Below are 24,758 nucleotides of genomic sequence, written 5' to 3'. Positions count from 1 at the left end.
CTCACCCTTACAAACCCTGGGGGACTTCAGTCATCCTGGTATTGGTTGGAAGGACAGCACAGCAGGACATTAGCAATCCATGAGGTTCCTGGAATGCACTGATGACAACTTCCAAGTGATAGAGCAGCCAACAAGGTGCTATAATAGACCTTGTTCTCAACAAGGAGGGGATGGTGCCCCAGGTGAATATGCCCCTCAGGGGTCAGTACTGGGGAGGGTGCTGTTTAACATCTTAACTGTTAACATCATCTGTCTAATATCAGTGACGTGGACAGTGCACCCTCAGCAAGTTTGCCAATGACACCAAGCTGTGCGGTGAGGTTGACAGGCTGGAGGGAAGGGATGCCATCCAGAGGGACTTTGACAGGCTTGAGAGGTGGGACTGTGCAAACCTCATGAAGTTCAACAAGGCCAAGTGCAAGGTGCTGCATCTGGGTTGGATCAATCCCAAGCACAAATATAGGCTTGAGGGATGGATTGAGAAGGATTCGGGGGTGTTGGTGGACAAGAAGCTCAGCGGGAGCCAGCAGTGTGTGCTCACAGCCCAGAAGCACAACCATATCCTGGGCTGCATCAAAAGCAGTGGGACCAGCAGGTTGAGGGAGGGGATTTTGCACCTCTACTCCATGCTCCTGAGATCACACCTGAAGTAATGCATCCTGCTCTGGAGCCTCCAACATAAGAAGGATGTAGACCTCTTGAAGCAAGCCCAGAGGAGGGTCACAAAGATGATCAGGGAGCTGGAGTATCTCTCCTATGGCAATGGGCTGTTCAGCCTGAAGAAGAGAAGGCTCCAGGGAGACCTTACAGCAACTTCCAGTACTAGTGGCAGCCTGTAAGAGATCTGGAGAGTGACTTCTTATAAGAGCATGTGCTGACAGGACAAGGGGGAATGGCTTTAAACGGAGAGTAGGTTTAGATTAGGTATTAGAAAGAAATTCTTCTGTGTGAGGGTGGTGAGGCACTGGAACAGGTTGCCCAGAGACCTTGGAGATACCCCATCCCTGGAAGGGTTCAAGGCCAGGTTGGATGGGGCCTTGAGTAACCTGGTCTAGTGGAAAGTGTCCCTGCCCATGGCAGGGGGGTTGCAATTGGATGGTCTTTAAGGCCCCTTCCTAATCAAACAATTCTACGAAAACTGTTTGGGAAATGAGTCACCTGCTTGACTAGCATATAGTTGTTAATGCCAAGAGAAAAAATACTCAGCTTTGGAAAACTAAGCGAGTCATATCACATTTTTTATTTTAAATAACCAAGTTCCATGTTAAAGCTAAATACCCCAATGTTGCCTTTAAAATGACAATTTATTCAAAAGGTGTTTTTTATAAAACTAAAGCTAACAGCAGCTAAGTCTTTTATGTCTGACAACTTATGAGATATATATATATATATATATATACGAAATTTGAAGGTACAGTGAGTTTTCAAAGCTGTTCCAGGCTATCAAGCTGATTTTGGCTTTTTGGGAGTAGCCCCACCATCTTCAGCCAACTTCTCTGCTGGCCTCTTTTTTAACCCTTTCATTTTCCGCGTCTGCAGTTTACTAAGATCTTGCTTCTGCATGTGGATTCGACCGTAAGTTGTACCAAACACATCATGGGAGATATTCTTCTTCTTCTTTGGCTGTAAGGGAAGAACAATGTTAGTATTTCTGAGTAGAGTCCCAGGAGCTCTGGCGAGAATCAAGTGCCTAAAAGCAAGGCCTCATACATTGTTTGGAGTTGAAGATTTGTGCTATATGTTCTAAGTGCTTCCAGAGGACAGTTTGGATGCCAGTTGATCACCACAGAAGTGCTGTGGCCCTAGAAATCTCAGTTGGTCTAGACAAAAGTAAGCTTTGGTCAACCATGCAATAACTAATATTTCAGGTTTTTTTCTTCTTTATGGATAGAGCTGAAAGTAATGCACTTTCCGAGGTACGTACCTTCAGGGCTTTTGGTTGTTTTAAAGACAGCTTATAAAGGTCATCTGAAGCTAAATGTGTCCTCCTCATAACCAGATCTAATGAAGGTCCCATCTCTTCCAGTTCAATTCTGGGTATTTTACAGCCAGATTTCTTCAAAAGCACTCTAGAAGGGGAAAAACAACCAAAATAAATATTGTCCCCAGTGATAAAGAATTATCCATCTTCCTGAAGGGCAGGTTCAATCTTGTAGTTCAAAATAGAAATCAACTGCTACCACTAACTCTATTACTGAGAAAAACATCTGTCAATAACAGTTCATAAAATACAAAATCTGTCCCATTACTATTTCAACGTACCCAAAATATAACCTGGCTAATGCTGCTTGTTTGGCTGGGTTTTTTTAATGAGACCAGTATAATCAGTATTACTGTTAAAACTCAGTCCCACTACCCTGAAAGTCATATTACTCCTCAAATTCAAAACAGCACCCTCGGTATTAAGAGACATGAAAAATATTTCTTATCATTTACAGCAAAACAACCTGAGCACTATCTGAGGAAGTGTTTTGGTTTTTTGTTTTTAGAATGAGACTGATTAAAGTGATTTTGTAATAAGAGAAATCAAAATCGCATGGAACACAAGCTAGGAATGTTCACAGCCTCCTAAGACAGGTCATGAACCTGAGGGAGAACACTAACGCAGCAATAAAGATTGCCATGTCCTGCCTTTTTCCGGTTTTCCATGTGTATCTCTGGCTGCAGCCTACCACCTGTCGTTCTCCAGCAAACACCTAAGTGAGGAGAGTCCCGGAAATCAACCTGAGAACAGGCTAAGTCTATGAAGTCTTACACAGTACTCAGAATTCACCAACTTAATTCACACCACCTTCCTAATCCAAGCTAGAAAGAGGAGCTCAGCAAGGAAGGAACCAGCAGATTTAGGGCTCAAGCATTTCCCTTCTGCAACACAAGGTACTCTGTGTTACGCTGGAGCACCTCTACACACTGCATGTTTTAAATGCAGCTCAAGCCAGTTCAATTACACAACTATGGGTTAAATTTGGGGAAAAGCTGACAAGTGTACAAAAAACCAAATAAATAAAAGGCATACTCACTTGTAGCTTCGCATGTAAATTTTGCCATCTACAGCTGTGAAATGCAGAACGTACTCTAAACCAGCCAGACGAATACTGGGCACAGTAGGACCTCTGAAGAAATCTGAAAGGTTATTTAAAAAGAGTAAGTGATAGGTTTCTTGGCTGAGAGTAAAACCAAGAGATGGCTATAACAAACTGGTTTATTTCAAAACGGATCCACATCACTGATGGGAACTCCATTCCTATAAAGGTACTTTTCTTGCATCTAACTAAGAAAGACTGTACAAGGGATGGCCTAGGAAAGCTGAATGTTCAACGGGAATTTCACAAAATAGCTGCTGCTTAAAACTGCAGCCCGGCCAAAACACAAGAGAGAAACTTCATTGCATGTGTTAGTGTGCACTGGTGAATCCAAACGTGTGTAGAAATCCTGACAGGAATGCAGTGATTTCCCAGAGATAATGTGGTAGCAATATACACACTACCTAAAAGTAAGCACATGGAAAAGAGCAAAGATACTTCCAGAGCAGTGACTTTGTATTATTAAGCTAACTGGAATAATTGCATTGTCTATCCTTTTAAATATTCAGCCCTAAAGTCAGAAAAAAAAATTCTCTTATCTTGTATTTAAGCTAGTTAATACTCAGCTAAGCACAGATCAGTACAAAGAAGCCATTTGCTCAGGTGTCTGTTTAAAGACATCATTCAATCCTGATACGTGATTCTTAATCGTAGCCAGATGTGGAAGAACAGAAAGAGGGATCAAAACCACCACACAACAGATTGAAACTGTATTTTGTCTACTCTTACCTACATTCTCTCTCTCTGACTTGGGAAAAACATTTAGATGTATAGTTTATCTCATACCTCCCTCACAACAAGGCCCTTCTGTCCTCTAGGCAGAACAATATTCGTCATTAAATCTAGTGTTTTCTTTATTTAATAAGCAACACGTCTATAAAATTAAGGCACTTGAAATACTTGCTTAGTTTGCAAAGAGAACATTGAAACACACAGATTAAATAATAAACTGCCTGTAGCGAGGCTCTTATATCAAGCTATGAAAATATACTGTGCAATCAGAGAGCTTGCAAGGAGCACAGCAATCTGTCCAACATATGCAGAGGGTGGAGAAAGAATGTGACCTTGACCAAGGGAACAAGGTGTGCTTATAAACACGACAGGGCAATGCTGAAACCTAGGAGAACTGCTAACAGATGCAAAACACATTAGTCTTTCCTGCTCTGTCCCATTTTCAGATCCCTTGGCTAGTTGTCCTTTCCTCTATTACCTTTTTTCAAGAGAATCAGCACTGGAGTGACATCCAAAACAAAGTCTTGCTGGCAAATACCAGCTGGAGTCAGGCCAGGAAATTTCCTTGGTCAATTAAATACACTCTTTCCTCTTCTTTTGAGTCGAGCTTGTAGTTAAAGTTGTAAATAAAACATTTTGTTTGCTTGTGGCATATTTTTTCCCCTTCGTCTAGTTCTCTGCAGGTACATAAGCTCACATTTACAGTGGTTTTATTGGCAACACATCCCCTTCATATTTTCCTGTGGCATCATACCTCCTCTTACCCACAGGATGATCTCTTCCAATAAACGCAGGTGGTCAGGAATTTCTGTTTCCTGGCAACACTGAAGAGCTGAAGAAATCTTACGCTTCAGTATAACCAGAGAGTTGAAGTCTTTTTTTAATGTACTCTTAATTTACAACTCTTGCTTCGGTTGGATTACAGACTTGTTTTCTGCTTTCTTTCCATTCCTGGTTCTCTCTCCCACCTTTCCTCAAACATGCTTCCAGAACTTCTAATTTACTCTTTCCTGCAGAGAGCTTCACAGGACCTTTCCATTTCCAGATTAAATGTCTAAATTATTTTGCAATGTAAGTCTATGCAGTTTTTTTCTGTATCAATTTGTATCCAAGAGCTGGTAACACTGTATTCTATGTAGCTATAGTTAGCATTAAGGCAGTTAAACTCTATTCCAGACATTTCCCAGCCATGCCCTTTATTGGACAGAAGGAGCACTTGAAACACTAAAAAAAAAAGTCTGTGTGAGGAAGGCTGTATGCAGAACAAGGTGACAGTCAATCTAAAATTGCAGAGGTCTCCTGCAAACCAATGCTATAGAAAGTGTATAAGCAAGTCCTATAGTGCCTAGCCATTTTTAGGGTAAAATGGGTGTGTGATAACAGAACTGGGAAGCAGGCAGTGTTGTAAGAGTTAAAACATTTTATAGATACAAGCAAAAGAAGTTATTAGAATTCCATGAACTGCATTCCAAAGACTTACATTGTAAATTAACTCCTACACTACCACATCAGAAGGCAATGAAAACCAAAAGAGAAAGAATGGGACGTCTTTGTCTTCCAGGTCTCTAAGGAAAATGCAGCTGTCACTTATTTCTCCTAAATAAATTCTTCCACTTCACAGTTTAACTGGACTATAGGGCTTGGTTACCATAAAGACAATAACTCACCCTTGCCCTCATTTTTACAAAGAAACTGCTGTTAAGATGATACTCCAAACATGCATTAGCCCTTTTGGCATCACAAAAGCCAATGAAAGCTTGGTTGTTCACCAGCATCACTGGCATTACACTGCTTTGGCAACAAGAAGCTGCCAGCTATCTAATATTCCCTCTGGGATCCCAATAATACTGGTACAGCAACAAAATATTTGCTGTTGCTGTTACAAAGACATTTTTCTATCTTTCTTAGCAATAGGTTAAAGGCGCCATCTTTTGCAGGAACAGAATGAATCAGTTCTTCCCTATCAGTTAAGGGCAGTTTTGAAGCAGGTCAAATTATTACCCTAACGATTTTAATTGGTTAGTAATACCTTCAAGCCTTTACTCTCCTTAACCTTTTCCTTTATCTGTTGTTTGACATCCAGGTATTTCACAAAAGTCAGCAGAACAATTAAGACCTTGAGTACTCTGGCGGCTGCCTGGAGCACAAGTCCTCTGAGGAGCATCTGAGGATGTTTAGCCTGGAGGAGGCTCAGGGAGACCTTATCACCCTCCACCACTTCCTGAAAGAAGGTTGTAGTCAGGTGGAAGTTAGTCTCTCCTCCCAGGCAACTAGCAATAGGACAAGAGGACACAGTCTTAAACCGCGCTAGGATAGGGTTAGGTTGGACATTAGGCAGAAGTCCTACACAGAAGGAGTGGCTGGACGTTGGAATGGGCTACCCAGGAAGGTGGTGGAGTCACTGCCCCTGAAGGTGTTTAAGAAAACACTGCATGTGGCACTTAGTGCCATGGTCTCGTTGACAAGGTGGGGTTTGGTCATAGGTTGGACTTGATTTCAGAGGTCTTTTCCAGGCCTAGCTGATTCTGTGAGATTGCCTGAACAAAATATACTTCAGAAGATAAATGCACCTGCTTCCTGCAGTATAAATACTCATTTACAGCAACATAAACATGCAGTATTAAAACTCACTTATCTCTGTATTCAGTATTCACCCAACTTCAAAGCTCAGTTACTGGCCTTTCATTCATCTCCAAGAACCAGTCAGCTGCATGAAGAGGATGAAAATTTCCTCCTCTCCTGCTCTCCTTCAGTCTCATTTCAGCGAGACACCTCGCTTTAAAGAACTATAATACTAAGGAAAAAAAATTCTCATTTTTGAGGTCTGTTTCTAAAGAACTATTATTTATCTGTTTGCCTAGAAACCCAAGAATGGAACTGAAAGAACAAGATTATTATTGGGCCAGTTTCAGTATTTTATCAGAGCTTAAAAAAATAAGTAATCTGCTTTTAGGAAACCTATTAAAAAGAAAAAAACACACCACCCTACTTATTAGATCTAGTTCTACCAAGCAAGATGCATTAAGTGTCAAGAGACACAGTACCCTATGACCTCTATGTCTGAATAAGCTACAACATGCTTTATCTTCCAGAGCCTCCAACCCTGAGATAGTAAAAAATGCCAGTTTGTTTTGTTTGCCTGCCCTGAAGTTAGGCCACAGCTATTATCTGCAGCTGACTTTTGCTGCACGTGTTCTTTCCAAGTACTCTAATCAACGGCACATTTGTTAAAACTGGCAGAATTTCCAAACAGAAAATGCTTTCATTACAAAACAGGAACTCAAATACACTGATCTGACCTTACTGTAAGCAAAAATATCCCACCTTCTGAACTTAATCCACTGATTTCAATTTAGATACTTCAAAAGTATTATTTGGCTAGAAAAGTGACAATTCAGTACAATCACAAAGTCAAGATTTTTGAAAAATGACAGCTTTCCCATAATCAAAGTAATGAATTTCAGTGAATCCAAAGTTTCAATTAAAGAGTCTTTTAGGTAACCTTTTTTCCCCCCTCTAAGATCATTGGTTAACTTCAATTTAGCATGACATGAAACCTACAAGAGCCTGTTCTTGTTTTCTTTCTGTGTTGAACATAAGTAAACATTTATTGACAAACCAGCATTTCCCAATAGATCCCATTACTACACATTTATGCAATCCCACTGTTTAAATAATCAAAATACAAACCAATAAGAAGGCTCTTCAGTCTTCTGTATTCTTCATTTACATCAAACATGTCACCAGCAAATATCAACATAGGTTTTGTTCCTTCAGGACATTTACTGTTCTGTGGAATAAGAATTTTAAAACAACAAAAACTCAAACCGTGTTAGGGAACATATTATTGACTTAGGTGGTCAGCCATTCAACACTGCATGAAAAACTGTGGTGACCTGTGATCAGTGTGGACAGAATTGACATTTTTTTTTCACTGAACAATGCTGTACATGTATGGAGGGACTTCATTTTTGAAAGGGTGAATTCTATTATTCTTCATTCTGGATTAAAGAAAGAAGGCTTCTTTACTCTAAAAGGTATAACAGCTTCCAGTGGAAAAAAAAAAAAAAAAAGAGTGAATTTGACTGCAGTTATGAACTAGAAAACTAAAATTAGAGGCAAACAAGTTTATTCTACTTCTTATACCGGAGAGTACATGAAAAAGGCAAAAGGATAATTTAGTCAATCACACAGTTTTAATTCTGGAAAACAGGTACATTTATTTAACTACAACTTCCCTGTTATAAACAGTGTTATGAAGATACACTCTACAATCTGACTTGAAGGGAAGGATTCACATTTATAAACCATAATTTCTTCACTATCCTTCTAAACTGCTCTGCCAATTTATACACTGTAATAAGTACCATCAAAGTTACTTATTTTTCCAGTGCATTAACTGCTTGATACAGAAGTACACACATATGAAGTAAATTTTAGTCTTGCCAAACGGAGCCTAACATAGTCATAAATGTGAATTTTCTCTGGATTTAAATAATCAGAGATGTTAGCTCCTCGTCTAAATTAAGTATAGTTCCCTGAAAAATGGCATTATTTGTTACTAAAACCTAAAGAAAGTTTTTCTTTATTTCTCAGTCAGCAGAGTGATTCTCTTTGGTTATAATTTGTGAATAAAGATTTCAGTTTTCAAAGCCTGCACCAGTTTATATGGGAACCATTAGCAGAATCTGACAATTTTGTAAATGTAGCTCTTTAATTAAAAGGAATATATGAGAAATAAACCAAGACTAGAAGAGAATTTGCAAATAAAGTTGCAAGCTCGCTTAATACAACAAAAATAAATTAAAAACCAGAGCATAAAATTAACATTTTGGAGTACACAAATTACCAATCCTCATATACTGCATGAAACACTTTTTTAAACAGAAAAAAATGCACCAAAAAAAATCCACCAGTAGGTGTCACTGAAATACTTGATTAGTGATTCCTTACCTTGACATCTTTTAGGGATACAAACTTCTCCACGCCTAGCTCAATCATGTCCAGGACATGATAGTCAAACATGCGACCTGCGAGAGTAAAAAAAAGAAAATCCAGCTATTTAAATATTCACTGAAAACTACACCTGTCATCTCAATAAAAAACCCCAGTGAGACATATTACCTATTATCAGGTTGTTAGGTCGCTTCTTGTTATGAGAGCCAAACAGAAACAGAGAACAATCTGATTTCTTGGAAAAAAATTCCTGCAATTGAGGAAAAGAACAAAACCCACGAGTTACAGGTTGTAGGGTTTAAAATATTCTGCAAAGATATACATCACACACCTGTGAGTTTAGAAGCTGCTTAATGAGAAGAGCTACTGTGCTTACCAGAAGATTTTTGAGCATGTCCAGGTCCACTTCAGTTAAAATTGACAGCTGGATTCAAGGTTCAAATAATTTCTTTCTTTTTATTATTATTTTCCACTGGTTCTTAAAGGTCAACTCAGGCGATTTTTTTCTTGCCATTTTATCTGTAACACCCTTTTTCATAATTTCTCATTATTTACTTTTACATAAGATACTTTCATCCACTTCTCTTTGCCTGAAGAGTAAGTATTTGCAAGCTGGGTGCAAGTAGTAATGCCTCATTTTAGCTACCCAGCCAAATTTTATGTAGCCTATTAGCTTTGCCTAACACCTTCTGAACAATCAGTTAATTCCCTCAACAGCGAGTCTACAAACATCTGCAAATATCTAACCTTCTCACATTCAGCACAAGAGTCCTACTACAGAGCAACTTCCTGTCAATTTCTTATTTAACATTAAGATGCTACTTAAAACCAAGCCAGTGGTGACTATCATAGAGAAGATCTTTTCTCCAGGTGGAGTAAATAGAGAACCTATTATGGTATTATGTCCAGAGCCAACATTACAGCAGTTCTTTTTGAGGATGTCCAGCTCCAAAGTCTTTTTATACACTGTTGCTTCTCAAGGCAGCTCCTCATTTTGTGTATCAGTGGTTCTGTGACACACACACACACACATAATTTATCCAGCACTCCCCAGAAGCATATACCAAGCACTTCGCAGTTGTGAAACACAAAAGGACACTTCAACTCCTCCTACCCCTGCAGCAGTATTGGCTCAGAGAGGACACAGCAGCTCTGTCCCTCTGGAAGGTCAACACTTGGAGAAGTTGGATTAATCGCAGGTACAAATCACACAGCTCAGCATGGAGTTTTGCCACCAGGTCCCTGAAAAATGCTGACTCTGGACAGGCCGAGAACAGACCAGAGGGGACTCCCCTTGAAACACTTGCTCATACAGCTCTGTTAATTACTGTGTGTTGATATCTGTACACTCTCTAATAGCTGTATATTAAAGAGATGCAAAAAAACTCAAATGCCTCAAATGCATCCTGCATATACTGCAACAACATATACACTGCAAAGTTGCCTTCTAAAAAAATGCCTAACCAAGTGAAAAAAACCCCACAAGCTAACTTTATTTGACTTACTATACCTTTCTAGGCTGATTTTCTGCTTGGCATCTTTCCAGCTACTTTTGCCCCAGCTTGTAGTGCTGCATGGGGTTGTTGTGAGCCAAGTGAAGGACTCTGCCCTTCACCTTTTTGAACCTCATACAGTTGGACCCAGCCCATCAATCCAGCCACTCCAGATTCCTCTGCAGACCCTGCCAACTCTCAAGCAGGTCAACACTCCCACCCAACTTGGTGTCATCTTCAAACTGACTGAGGATGCACTCCATCCCCTTGTCCAGATCATCATAAAGATATAGAACAGGACTGGCCCCAATACTGAGCCCTGGGGAACCCCACTGGTGATCAGCCACCAGCTGGATGTGGCACCATTCACCACCATCCTCTGGGCCCCGTCAACCGGCCAAGTATTTTACCCAGCTAACAGTGCCCCTGTCCAAGCCACGAGCAGCCAGCTTCTCTAGGAGAATCCTGTGGGACACAGAGTCAGTGGCTTTATTAAAGTCCAGGTAGACAACATCCACTACATTTCCCTCCTCCACCAAGCAGGTCACCCTCCCATAGAAGGAAATCAGGTTGGTCAAGCAGGACCTGCTTTCACAACCCATGCCGGCTGGGCCAGATCCCCTGGTTGTTCCGCACACACTGTGTGACAGTGCCCAGTATGGTCTGTTCTGTGACCTTACCCAGCACTGAGGTCAGGCTGACAGGTCTGTAGTTCCCCAGATCCTCCTTCTGGCCCTTCTTGTAGATGGGGATCACACTGGTTAATCATCAGTCAACTGGCACCTCCCCAGTTAGCCAGGACTTCTGCTAAATGATTGAAAAGGGCTTGGTGAGCTTTTCCACCAGCTCCCTGATTAACCTTGGATGGGATCCCATGTGGACCCATACATGTGCATGTCTAAGTGGTGTAACAGATCACCAGCCATTTCCTCCCGGATCATGCAAGCTTCATTCTGCTCCCTGTCGCTGTCTTCCAGCTCAGGGGTCTGTGTACCCAGAGAGCAACTGGAGTTACTATTAAAAGACAGAGAGAGGCAAAGAAGGCATTAAGTACCTCAGCCTTTTCCTCATCCTTTGTCTTTTTGTTTCCCCCTGCATCCAGTAAAGGATGGAAATTCTCCTTAAGCCTCCTTTTTCTGTTGATGTATTTGTAAAAACATTTTTAATTGTCTTTTATGGCAGTAACCAGATTAAATTCTAGTTAGGTTTGGGCCTTTCAAATTTTCTCCCTGCCTACCCTCACAACATCCTTGTAACTCTCCTTAGTGGTCTGCCTCTTCTTCCAAAGGTGATACAGTATCTTTTTATCCTTGAGTTCCAGTCAAAGCTCTCTGTTCAGCCTGACTAGTCTTCTTCCTTGATGGTTCATCTTTTGGCACAAGAGGACAGCCTGCTCAGAAATGTCATACGAGAAAACATTGTTTATACTTACCAATGATGTTTGATCCTCAAAAGGCCTGGTAATATTTTTCCTGAGAGGAGGGAAGAAAAAAGAGGTAGAAGAAAAAAACTAAGAGAACAGGCTCAGATAGCCACTTCTACTTAGCTCTCCAACAATAATAAAGTTCTGCATTCTACTGGAAACTCTGGCAGTAGAGGCTCAGTTGGGAGTTGAAACCACAAGTCATATTAATACTGCCAGGAATGCCACAGTGCTGCCATTGCCATTCTAAGTACTTTCCTCCACACTTCCTGTCTTCTGGGGTCTGACTTCCAGACCACCATCACCACCAGTGACACTCCATGTTGCCTTTGCCTGTTCATTCAACATTAAATTTAGCAATTACAATTGTCCCTGCACTACAGTCATGCAGATACTGGGTTCCCATTTTGAGCAAGACTTATAGCTGAATCCTGCTCCATACCACCTGCCACAGAACAGGGCTCAGCATCAATGCTGATCATGAGTGGCCTGTTTCCAGTCTATTCAAAATTATAATCAATCTCAGCCAACTCAGGTGACCCTTTTCATTGTTCAAGCCTCCACACTGGCCACCATCTTTATTCACACTCTGAAATTACCAAAACCTGTCCGTCAGAAGACTCAAAGATGTCAAAGTAAGATCACTTACTTTTTATACAGTACCGCAAAAGGCTTCTTTACAGCATACTGCAAAACACAAAGTTAAACACGTGTCATCTCTAAAACATGCCCAGCACTGTTTTTGCTATAACCCTACAACTTACATGATAACATGAACAGTAACTGTTTGTGCAGATCAGTCTAGAAGGCACCTCAAAAAGCCTGCTGACAGTAACCCCTTTCAAGTTGGTGACAATCTTGGTTTCAAATTAATTGAAGGAGTTATTTGTAGAAACTGAGAAGCAGCTGAAATAAAGTCATGTAAAGGAATCCCTCTGCTTCTAGGGGTATGAGGGAAAACAGCAGCATAACAAAGCAATGTAAGAAAAGAGTGTAAGAACAGCTATAATATTTTTCAGCTATGGACTTAAAAGACAGGATTGGTAACCTAAAGTTTTAGGAGATGCTGAAAGCTCCATATCAATACACAGAAGCCGTTTACAGGATTCTGGGATATAACTTAGCTGTGTGATACAGTCCCAGTTCTGCACCTAATCCTCTTGTTTTCAAAGGGACTTGGCAAAACTTCACTTTATCTACTAGACAATTGTGGAAAAAATAAGAGGGCAAGCTCAAAATTTCTGGGAAAGAAGAAATCGGAAGAAAATAATCTCCATCGATAAGTAGGTAATGACACCTTTGGAGTACTGGTCAATCTGAGATTTGGAGTACAGGGAGAGTATGAAAATACTGACAGTCTGGCAGAGAAGATGCAAATTGAAGGAAAGAGAAAGGAAGGTTGCACACTATGTCCAACAACTTACAATATCTTTGAGCACTGCAGTCACTGTTAAGTTTGCATTTCCCCCTCTTATGAGCATAGCATTTTTTGTATTTTCGTTAAGCTTGGGTTCTCTCTTCTCAAGAAATCTTTTTGCTCTCTTAGTTTTAGGCTTTCTGTAATGATAAATTAACAGTTAAAAACTTAATATTAGTAACAACACCTGACACCACAGAAAACAGTGAAACCAAACTAGAAGTGGAACAAGCTGTATTCAAGTAACTTGTTTCAATCCCAACTGGTAGAAATACAATCAATGCCAAAAGCCCAGTCTCAGATGAAGGTGTTTTACTGCCACTCTTCTTCCTCTCTGTCCGCCCCAGGTACCAAAGGTGATTTTACAGTCTTGTGCTTTTCAGTTTCTGCTATTTAAGAGGTTAAAATATACCAGGATTCCCAGCCTACTGACAGGCTGAAAGCTTCCCCTCACACCAGCTCCCTCCCCAAGCCAGAGACTCACTCCTGGGAAGAGTATGGCATATCTGTTGGCATGAACCAGAGAGCAGACATTATTCAGGTGAAATGCATCAGCCTTCGCAGGGACACACAGCTTATATAAATCAGTAACTACATGGCTTCAGAAATACATTTCTCCACCAGATTATCTTTTCTGTGAATCATTATTTTAATTTCTTTTTGAAAACAAACAAAACCCCCAAACACACAGGTATCACAGGACCACATAATAATTAGCGTTGGAAGGGACCTCTGGAGATCATCTAATTCAACCTTTCCGCCAAGGCAGAGTCACCTGGAGCAGGTGACACAGGAACTCATCCAGGTGGGGTTTGGATGTCTCCAGAGAGGGAGACTCCCTGGGCAGCCTGTTCCAGTGCTCTGCCACCCTCAATGTAAAGAAGTTCTTCCTCATGTTGAGGCGAAACTTCCTGTGTTTTAGTTTATGGACACTGCTCCTCGTCCTGTCGCTGGCATCACTGAAACTTCCAGCACAGACGAAGACACTTCTCTCAGGTGTACAGAAACACACAGATTCAATATCAGCTAAGCACCGCGACTCCTTTAAGCCACCAACTGAGTAAGGGATGACTGGCCATCACTAAAGAGACGGCAACGCTCGGTTTTCCCCCTTCCCGCATATTTTGCAGAGGGCTTTTCTCTCTGCCGGCTTCCCCTCCGCAACCCTCCCCGCAGCCGCCCGCTCTCGCTTCCCAGAGCGGCAGCACAGCCCGGAGGAGACCCCTGGCACACTCACACGACCCGGTCCAGCGGATCCATCGCCGCCGCCCCGCGTGCGGCAGGATGCGCGGGCACCGCCGTCCGGCGCGTCACGTCCGCCGGGAGCGGGAGGGCGGGAGAGAGCGCGCCGGGACGGGCAGTGCGCGTGCGCCGCGCCACGCTGAATGCGCACGGACGCTCGTCCCACATGGAGGAGTGCTTGGAGCGGGAGCCGTACGGGGAGAGGCTGAGGACACTTGGTCTGTTCAGCCTGGAGGAGGCTGAGGGGAGACCTCGTTGCAGCTTCCTCGTTCTGTGGTGACCAGTGACAGGACCCGGGGGAACGGCCTGAAGCTGCGTCAGGAGAGGCTTTGGCGGGGTATTAAGGAAAGGTTCCTCACCCAGAGGGTGGTTGGGCACTGGAACAGGCTCTGTAGGGAAGTGGTCACAGCACCAAGTCTGACGGAGTTCAAGAAGCGTTTGAATGATGCTCTCAGACGCACGGCGTGACTCTTGGGGATGGTCCTGTGCAAGGCTGGGAGTTGGACTTGGATGATCCCTGTGGGTCCCTTCCCACTCAGGGTATTCTGTGATTCTGTCCCCCTTGCCCACCAAATTTGAACTGCATTTCAAATAAGCAACTTGCTGGGCCTTTTTTTCTATAAAATTTGCAAAGAATTTGCTGTTAGCAGCAGCGGACTCAGAGCACCAGCTTTCTCAAAAGATGGGGGTGAAAAAACAAGGGTAAAGAGTTAGAGTTAATGGAAACAAAAGCTTGAGCATTATGAATAGCATTTAAAATATATTAAAGTATATTAAAAAGAATTAGGTTCTCATAGTTTATGATACACATATAATGTTTTTAAAAAATAATATTGATTCTCAGAGGAAGTAGAGCAAAGAAACAGCTCCAATATACCACTGAAGGAAAAGGCTGAAAAAGGCCACAAACCAATTCTGCTAGAATATTCCTTGTACATAAGGAAAAAAACACATACATAGTGACAGACTTGGCAACTGGTTAACAAAACGTAAGAGAGAGTTGCATTCTGACAGAGAACAAGCTCTTGGAAGCACCTCTGTGTTCTCAACAGCTGAAGGGGCCATGGCAAGCATGCTGGACCTACCACCCACCCAGCCTCCTCTGCAGGAGGTTCAGCTGTCAGCAAGGGCAGCCCAGCTCTGCAAATGCTCCCCCCAGCAGACAAGAGCACGTGTTTTATCACTTCATAACATTCTCAAGATCGTTATTCCAGTAATAATTATTCTCTATCAGCACCACACAAATCAAGTCTGAATGACGCTTTTAACCATGGCTGCAGTTAAATCCAGAGGGACAGCTGAGCGGTGTCCCTGAAACCTCAAGTGCAGACACTACCGTGTGTAAGATCCACACCCAGGCTGGAGGTGTACAGAACATGTTCCCTCTTCTTCGCCTTCCTCTCCCTGCCTCCCTTTTCCCCTATGATTCAAGTTGCTTCTACATAGAAAAAACAGAGTAGTGGGATTGATGGTTTGCAACTGGTGTGGTTTTGATGACTTTTCTTTACTGATCCCGTGCTGTGAACAACGCTGGGAGTGAACTTCTCTGATCATTACAAATTAAACTATTCCATAATTATTCTGTAATTAGTTAGGTGTTCCCATTCTCACTATTGCAGTTACACTGTTTTGAGGGAGCCAAACAAAGGTAGGACCTAGGTTTCAGTTGTTGACTTGTTTGTGTTTTCAAGACTTGAGTGGACAAAGACCTGAGCAACTTGCCCTGAATTCAATGTAGATCTTATTTTATATAAGAAGCTAGATTAAAGACCCCCTAAAGTCCCTTCTCCCATGAAGGACTTCTAAGATCCATCAAGGAGACAAAGGACACTAGAGAAAATCCAAACTAAGCAACTTGCTATTCAAACAGTCAATAAAAAGTGCACTTGTTCTGCAGTTATTGAAAGAAAAAGAATCAAACAGGTATGCACCTGAATATTGACACACAAAGGGAAGCTATATTTGAAAAATTCAAGACTTTATTTTAAACAATGATGGTTTTTCTTTTTACAAAGTGTTCCAGACTGTACAATACATCAACATCTTTCTAAGTTATGAGTTAAATTATGTAACCATTTCCACTTGTTCAAGTTTGAGGTAGGGATAGATACATTCCAAATCAGCTTTTTTAAAAAGACTTCAGCCCTTCCCACTATATTTTAAACACAAAAGCAATGCACAAGAACACAATGTCTGTTTTTCCATTATTAATTGCTCAGGTAAAGTGGAAATCATGTCATGGCCCGTAAAACTTGGCCTGTTAATTCCGTGAAGAAAGCATGACAAGATCAGAGTTGATATCATGAAGGGACATCCTCTAAGGCAGCATTTCCAGAAGGAGATTCCTCTGCCCCAGAAGCAGGGCTGTCAGGCAGAGGAATAGAAGCATCTATTTCCAAGGTGTGCTGCTTCTCCAGATCACAATTCATGTCAGAATTTCCTTCACCACTCACCTCTCCCTCTGACTCTTCAGTCAATTTGTCTTGGGCCTGACCTGACTCCTCAGAATCATCCTTTTCACGCATAAAACTGCAAATCATACTAGGCCTGCTGTAGGAAAAATCTCTGTCCTTGATCTGTAACCACTCCACTCCACCTGTTGCAAAGAAGGAAAACTTGTATTAGTGACAAAAGGCGTTAACAGCATTTTTTTCTTAGTTTAAGTTCAGTGTTATTAAGGCTGAGCCTGACCAACATCTAAGTAAAAGAATCATTTAGGACAAAAAGGTGTCTTTCAAGAATTTGAACCAACACTAATTTTTGTTGCAAGCCTTGCCACAGAGCTTAAACCACTCATTTTCCTTGTAAACAAGGCTACAAATAACGGAAAGCATTTGGTAAAGACCATCTTAAAATGAAGAGAAACTTGACTGTTGATAAATTAACAACACATGCATAGGCTAAACCATCTCCTCCAAGATACACAGCTACAGGCTCTTATCTAGATACTAGGGGCATTGTGCAAGGTTTCTTATGTCACCAGCTCAATCTCTAAAGAGCAGTCAAGAGGGAGATAAAATTATTATGAAAGTAATGAAAAGCAGGAACATTAAACAAAACTATGCTATGTCCGTATCATGAGTGCTGTGTTCTGCTCAACCCACACTGTAAAACTAGAAAAGGGAAACAAGAATTGGTGACAGTAAAGTTAGCTGTACAAGGAAAGGGACTTTTAAAAAGCCAACCAACAACTACAAAAATCACAAAAGAATTGCAACAAGAGCCAGAGACTAGAATTCTGCTCAGAGAAGGCAGATGTTTATAAGGCTGGACTGGGAAAACAAGTAGGGACTGACTTCTCCCCTAATTCTGATAACAAAATAAGTAACACACACTCATTGAAAGCACCAGATCATACATTTGTAACAACCACAAAAGCAAACAAACAATCAGGAACACTCACAGTAAAGTTGCACTTTTTCCAAACAGAAATGTGATTTGAAAACTGTCATAAAAATGGTAGAAGTCAGAAGTGTAAACAGGTTCAAAAAGCAAGTGAAAACGACAGAGCATGTATGGACTAAAGACATAGTAGTCCAAATGAAAACTTTTGTCAAGGTACTGATGAACTGCTGAATACCAGAAGGATAGCAAAAAAAAAAATTACTCATGTATATGTCCCCTCCTACTACTTTTTATACACCCATTTATACCAGCACAGGAAGAAAGAACATCGACCTGTTGGGGTGAGTCTAGAGGCAGGCCACCAAGATGATTAGAGGGATGGAGCACCTCTCATACAAGGAAAAGCTGAGAGAATTGCGATTGTTCAGCCTGGAAAAGAGATGGCTTCAAGTGACCTAACTGTTATGTCCTTCCAGTGTCTAAAAGGAGCCTACAATAAATAATGGAGAAGGACTATTTGCAAGAGCATGTAGTGATAAGACAAAGGGGAATGGCTTTAAACTGAAAGAGGGTGGGTTAAAATTAGATAGTAAGAAGAAATTCTTTACTGTGAGGGTAGTGAGGCACTGGAACATGCTGCCCAGTGAAGCTGTGGATGCCTCATCCCTGGAAATGTTGGATGGGGTTCTGAGCAATTTGATCTGGTGGAAAGGGTCCCTGCCCATGGCAGGAGGGTTAAAACTAGATGGTGCCTTTGAACTCAGGCACTCAGACATACTAGCATTCTATGATTCTATGATTTACTACTGCCCACAGTCAGAAATACAATACAGGAATAAAAACACATTTGTTCTGATCCACTATGGCAGTTCCTATTATATTTAAGTGTCTGACACCACCCTTAGGACTCTTAAAATAAATTAAACATAATTGAAAATGCTGAGAAAATATTTTACAAGTGCAATAAAGATAACAGAATGTTTCTTCACCTATGTTTTAGAACACCTGGCAATATGATAGGGAATGACATTAGAATAAGTGCAAAAATTTGTGTCATTCCCTGAAACTCAGCTGTATCAAGCTCTTGGAACAGACCTTAAATAGAACTGGGATTCCCCTCCCACAGTTTTTATGCAATACATGTCAATTTTACAAGACGTGGTAGTTACTCTGCACGCGCAACATTAAACTTCTGCTAGGGTGCTGTTCCAGAACAAAAAAGGCCTTTTTATTAAGCAAAATATTCTCTAGTCTATTGTACTTTAAAAAATAATAGTTTCTTTAATACTTGAATATGTATGGAGAGAAGAAATGGTACATGGAGTTGATAAGAATGCTGATGTTTTGTTAGATTGTAGATGATGTGTCATTTCATACCTCCTATGACCAATGTCCAGCTGACTGCTTAGATTTAATGTAAAATGGGTACATATTCTTAAAATATGAAGGAGTAACACTAGCTTGAGTGAAAAAAAGCAATTAAAAGCAATAGGATACTGATAATGAATACTACTATATATAGTAGGATACTCAATATCTCAGTATGTAAAAGTACTGATTTTTGTACAAAAAGCACCACCAAAATAAAACAAACGTACGAGCAGTGAGTTCTGCCTACACAATGAAAATCAGTATGAATGGTCTTCTAGGTATGTCGTTGCAAGTTAAATTAATTTGCATTTAACTGTAAATTCAGAAAGTACAACCCAGTTCTAGTACATACAACATGAAACTTCTTACTAAGGATATTATAGATTTTCAACAATCACAGAGACTCAAAAAGTAATTAGAAAAATTGATGGAAGTAGGAAAAACCAAAATCAGCAAAGAACTACTAAGCAACACCTCCAATTTCAAAACTTTTAGACAACAGAAAAACATCCCAGGGTACATCAGCATGTGCTTGCTGTGTTCTTAAACTCTTTTGTAGGAGTCTCCTACTAGCCATTTCTGGAGGCAGCATTGGTCAGAAAGGAGTATCTCTCTCCTCTTTCCATGTGTGTTTTGTACTTTTGCATTTAAATAAACGTATTTGCTGCCTAAAGAAGAAAGTTCCTTTAACTTTCTACATGCTCTCGAATCAAACACTTACTAAAGGCTGACATTCACAAGTATAAGCCATCCAATGTCTGTATGCATAAAGGCACTAACCAACATTCTCTTCTCCTTCCTTCTTTTCTGTTAGAAGGGTCCGTGTCATGTTCAACTTCTTCACTGTGTGACACTTGTATTTCAGCTGTACTTTTTGGTTGCCATCTGCATCTACTAAAAAGAGAGGAGAAAAAATAATATGCAGACCCCAATCATTATAGTGAATTCCACTATCAACTGAAACAAGTATTTTTAACCTCCCCAGCTACCACAGTGAACAGGACATCAAGTCACAACAATTACCGTGCTCTGCGTTTTCTTCAAAAACCACACAGGTTCCCAAGGTATCTATGGAAATCAAAGCAAGAAAGTCTTAGAGACCAACTTATATCAGCTGCAGATACTGCACCCACTGGCCCAACCCTGGGAATGTTCTGATTTCCAGCCCCTCACAAAGGCACTAGTAAGCACACTGCCTACTCAGGAATAGATAGGAGTATCACAGCAGGATCCCAGACCATTTCTTCCAGGCAAACGAGAGAACTACAGATTGCACAATATGTCAGTCATGCTTTCACAGGAGACAACAGGCACTTACTTAAAGGCATTTTATGTCCCACATGTCTGTCTGCTGACATACTAGCTGGTGCACCCCAGAGTCAGCTTCCAGGCCTACTTCCCAGGAAGTACCACAGATGCATGGTTAATTTAGCAGGGAACTCAGACTGCTGCTGCTCTATATGGTGTTATACAACCACACAGAACTTCAGCACCTCATAGGACCAACTGCTGGATAATTAACTAACGTTAAGAAAGTTCTTTGGGTCACATGGAAAGGAGAGATTGTATTCATAGTAATTTTTCCTACCTTCATATTCTCCTGCAAATACATATCTGTCCACTTGTAAAATGGGCCTCTCTGTCTCTATTCCCTACAAAAAGAGGAACAAAATTGCACAGATGTCAAGTCTCTATTAGCCCAGGCAAATTTCTCGCTGTACAACCAGAGAAGACAGACACAGCAGAATCCAGATTACATCAATTCCTTGAAAAGACAGTTGGACAAAAACTCCAAACCATAAGGTAAAAATAGCAAAATAAAGTTTCTTTTGTTATTAAAGGAATAGATTCCAGTCTGTAAAGCTTTCTTAAACTGCCAGGTTCATATGAAGAGAAGTACATCTTTAAAAGAGGATTTATGGAAGTGAACAAGAGATTTCTGCAGAAGATATGATCTTACAGAAGCTAGCAGATTCCTGAAAGAGTGGCAAAACATGCAATTAAATTCATATTTATTAGTTTTCAAAAAAATGTAATAAAAGTAGTCATTACAATTGACCCTGAGGTCCTCTACAACATTAAACATCTGGGATGGAGGGAGAAGGAGCTTTCTTTGTTTTTGTAGGAGGCTTAGTTAAGCAGTGGTAACAACTGCTACAAAGGGTTTAGCCAATCTTGCTCTAGAATCAGTGCAGTGTTAATAAAACGTAATGGCATTTTTTCAGACTCTCATCATACATTTCACTTCAAGTATATTAAATACAAAAATATACCAGATAATACCCTTCTAGTAATTGTAACAGAACCTAGTATAGAACTGTTGTAGGAAATGCTCTGGTATGTTAAAATAAATTTAGATCAAACTGCAGCCAGTGGTCTGTTTAAGCTACAGTAAAAGTACCGTTTATTCCCTCTAGGAAATTAACGTAACTTCCATTTCAAATTAACAAAAATGCATGTATTTGCATGAAAAAGATGTTATTTTCTAAGCTCCAATTAATGCAAATTCTAGAAACTTTCAAAAGCCTTCGGAAAATACACAAGGTGAAGAAGTCCAGCACAAACCATTGCATCAGCACCAGAAGTGCAACTGCAGGGTCACAGAAGCTTCTGTGATTCATATGTGTCTACATTGTGAAAAAGTTGGAAAGTGTTATTATTGCATTTTTTAAACAAGGAGTGGGAGTGTAAGGCAGTACTTCCATCAGCTCATTCCCTCCCTCTACAGCACAGGTTTTCCAAATACACAAGCAAGGATCCCATTATATATCTCTTATATATATATATATGACAATACAATATATTAACTCTTAATATGATTTATAACTACAGATTATAGTTAGGTAACAATCAATGTCTGAACAGAATACATTGATTAAGGCAAAATGGCTTTGAATAGTACCTTGTGAACATCAGAATTATTTAGGACATGAAGATAAGCACATGCTAAAAGTTTTGAAGATGAGGCATTATGTGGTAAATTGTGTAAAATTCAGAATCACACAGGATAGTTATAAGAGAATCTCAAAGCACAACATTAAAAATAATCCCATTAACATTACTGAAGCACTTGTAGCCATTCAGCCACCAATAATGAATCACGTGTGTAACACATTTCAAGAGAATTAGGTCAGATCCAGGAAGTAAATCTGCTTATAGAAGCATATCCATCCAAAAATGGATAATTTATGAATTTTGTGTTTCTACATTTGAGACATTCAGAACTGATGTTACCACCCCACATATATTCTCATCAGTGGCACACTCAGACGTTCTTTTCCATCTTTTTAGTCTATAATAAAGTTCTACTTTCAGAAAGTATTTGCAAATCAATAGTACTCTTACTATCTATACTGCTCTCACAGTCCACATAGGTTTTGAAGGGCAAATAGCATCTGTCCCATACAGAGAAAGTGATTAAACAACTCAAAAGGAAAAGGACAGGTAAACCAGATTCCTACAATAACCTCACAACGAAACAAACAACATCTAAAACTGTTTACCAAATCCTTAATAACCAATTATCCTTTACAAAACTTGAACTGGCCAGGCAGTCTCTGCAAAAAACCCCACTGTAAAAATAGTGCAAAACAGAAAGATTTTGACTTTACCTGTCAGATGTATTCAAGTTATTTGAAGAAGGGTGCCTAACAATACATATTTTTAAATGAAAAACTCATTTTTAATGTGAAGTACATAAGTTTTAAAAATAACTTAGAGCTTGAAATTGGAGTGGATACTGGTCCTAACTTACATATATACTTTTGAAGAAGTTTCCTTATATTTATACAATACTTTATTCACAAACCTTATGCTGTTTCTGAGAGCCCACAACATGCAGCCAAGTACAGTGCACGTAATTCTCTATCAAAGATTTGCTCTGAGTGTTATCAAGAAGTTTAGAAGCAGCTTCAGTCCCTTGTTCACATCTGTAATGACTTACCCCTTTCCTATTGTGCTGTAATCACTCACCAAAATCTTGCATTTGTTTTCACATTTTTCTAAGAAGTCTGAATCAATAATTCCCGATAGTTCCACCATGACCAGCTGCTCCTACAAGATAAGTTTATAATGTACATCTGTAAGAGATACCTGAATCCGGAAAAAAAAAAATAAGAAAGCCCCCCAAAAAAACAATGCAAACCAGACCCAGATCTTCAAAATAAACAAAATCCAAAGGAGAGTTACTCTACAGTTTGTCAAGAGACAGACAGCTCTTGTAATACCCAGGGAAATGTAGTGATCCATCAGACACCTGTTTCACACATGAATTTTCTGGCCTTTTCTTCCTAGATAGGAAAGAAGCTCTTTTCTCCACTCTTGAAAAATGAGCATCAATATAGTAAATGATTTATGAATTATAACAATATGACCAGTTGCATATTCCAAAGTAATTTTTTTTCCCAAAGCCTTAGTGCATACCTAAATATGACACCACAGGGAAGGTTAAGCAATGTGTTAACTGAAATAGTTACTTTTTATAACATATCGTTCTGAAATTAATTCCTATATGCGTTTCCTTATAATTTTGAGTAAGGAAAATGCAAAAACAAAGCAAAAAAAAAGATGGCCTTGAAAAATATTTTATTCAAGAAAAACAAAAGCTTTAAAGAGTCACCATCTACAACACATGCATAAATATACATAATAATAGAAGAGTAAGTTTGTAATTTAGGATTTTCTTGGAGTGAGTCCAGAAGAAGGCCACCAAGACGCTTAGAGGGTTGGAACACCTATCCTACAAGGAAAGGCTGAGATGGGATTGTTCTGCATGGGGAAGAGAAGGCTCTAGGGACACCTAACAGCAACTTCCAGTACCTGAAGAGAACTACAAGCTGGAGAGGGACTTTTTACGAGGGCATGTAATGACAGGACAAGGGAGAATGGCTTTAAACTGAAAGAGGGTGGGTTTAGATCAGATATTAGGAGGAAATTCTTTACTGTGAGGGTGGTGAAGCACTGGAACACGCTGCCCCGTGCAGTCGTGGATGCCCCATCGTTCAAAGCCAGACTGGAGGGGGTTCTGAGCAATCTGGTCTAGTGGGTGCACGTCAGGGAGGGCTGGAACTAGATGATCTGTAAGGTCCCTTCCAACCCAAACCATTCTACGATTTTCTGAGGTCAGGAAGCAAGTGAAACTGGAAGATATCTTTCTAACAGCGCCCTTTCCCAGAAAACCTGCAGCAGAACCGCCAGAACCACGTAGCTCTGGGGACGGGACCGCTGCGGGGGCAGACAAAAACGCCGGACCCAGGGAAAAGCGCTTGCTCTGTGCCTAGCCCCGCCGCCAACCCGTACACAGCTACGCACAGCCCTATTCCTGGCTCTCCCGCCGGGCGGGCAGAGAGGGGCTGGGCCGGGCCGTGACCACGGGCGGGACACGCCCCGCTGGGGGGCCGACCCCTTTCCCTAAGGCTGCGGGGGGGGGGGGGGGGTGATGTCGGCGTGCACCAACCTCCACCTCGTCTTCCTCCGCTTCATCGCTCCTCTGGCCCTCGCTCCCCGCGGCCGCCACCGCCGCTGGCGCCGCCATGTCACCAGCGCCCGGCCCGGCCCCGCCCACGCCTCACCGCGCACCACGTGGGGCCGGCGCCGCCATCTTAGAGCGGGAGCGGCTCCGCCCCGCCGCCACAGCGCCCCGCCCGCCCTCAGGGGCGCACGGCTGCGACCCCGCGCTGAACAGTAAAAACAAAAAG

At 41.0% G+C, this 24,758-nt stretch overlaps 2 protein-coding genes across 3 annotated transcripts; both read right to left on the bottom strand.

The window, feature by feature from the left end:
- Positions 1-1,207: 1,207 nt before the first annotated feature.
- On the bottom strand, positions 1,208-14,444 carry RPF2 (ribosome production factor 2 homolog). Its single transcript, XM_027901564.1, has 10 exons — positions 14,342-14,444; positions 13,112-13,244; positions 12,337-12,374; positions 11,697-11,736; positions 8,940-9,021; positions 8,769-8,845; positions 7,506-7,605; positions 3,021-3,123; positions 1,925-2,069; positions 1,208-1,623 (listed from the first exon to the last, which is right to left on the bottom strand). Exons 1-10 carry the CDS (start codon positions 14,362-14,364, stop codon positions 1,444-1,446), a joined length of 921 nt encoding a protein of 306 aa, XP_027757365.1. The 5' UTR covers positions 14,365-14,444; the 3' UTR covers positions 1,208-1,443.
- Positions 14,445-16,303: 1,859 nt separating this feature from the next.
- GTF3C6 (general transcription factor IIIC subunit 6) lies at positions 16,304-24,620 on the bottom strand. Of its 2 annotated transcripts, none has more exons than XM_027901561.1 (6): positions 24,518-24,620; positions 23,035-23,115; positions 20,651-20,714; positions 20,086-20,130; positions 19,843-19,956; positions 16,304-16,942 (listed from the first exon to the last, which is right to left on the bottom strand). In XM_027901561.1, exons 1-6 carry the CDS (start codon positions 24,593-24,595, stop codon positions 16,647-16,649), a joined length of 678 nt encoding a protein of 225 aa, XP_027757362.1. In that variant the 5' UTR covers positions 24,596-24,620; the 3' UTR covers positions 16,304-16,646. The 2 variants fall into 2 exon arrangements, with proteins under 2 accessions (XP_027757362.1, XP_027757363.1); XM_027901562.1 differs by having other exon boundaries at positions 19,843-19,953.
- Between the last annotated feature and the right edge of the window lie 138 nt (positions 24,621-24,758).

Source organism: Empidonax traillii, unplaced genomic scaffold (assembly GCF_003031625.1).
Source record: "Empidonax traillii isolate 1590-97213 ecotype Southwest subspecies unplaced genomic scaffold, ASM303162v1 scaffold798:size368312, whole genome shotgun sequence".
NCBI lineage: Eukaryota > Metazoa > Chordata > Aves > Passeriformes > Tyrannidae > Empidonax > Empidonax traillii.
This window is presented reverse-complemented; position numbering and strand designations above follow the sequence as displayed.

Coding starts and splice junctions, on each gene's coding strand:
- RPF2 (XM_027901564.1), bottom strand. CDS start 14,364: ATGGATCCGCTGGACCGGGTCGT. Junction 11,737..12,336: donor TTTGCGGTACTGTATAAAAA/GTAAGTGATCTT, acceptor CCCTCCTCTCAG/GAAAAATATTACCAGGCCTT. Junction 9,022..11,696: donor TTGAGGATCAAACATCATTG/GTAAGTATAAAC, acceptor CCTCAATTGCAG/GAATTTTTTTCCAAGAAATC.
- GTF3C6 (XM_027901561.1), bottom strand. CDS start 24,595: ATGGCGGCGCCAGCGGCGGTGGCGGCCGCGGGGAGCGAGGGCCAGAGG. Junction 19,957..20,085: donor TGAAGAAAACGCAGAGCACG/GTAATTGTTGTG, acceptor CTCTCTTTTTAG/TAGATGCAGATGGCAACCAA. Junction 16,943..19,842: donor GGAAGGAGAAGAGAATGTTG/GTTAGTGCCTTT, acceptor TCTTTGCAACAG/GTGGAGTGGAGTGGTTACAG.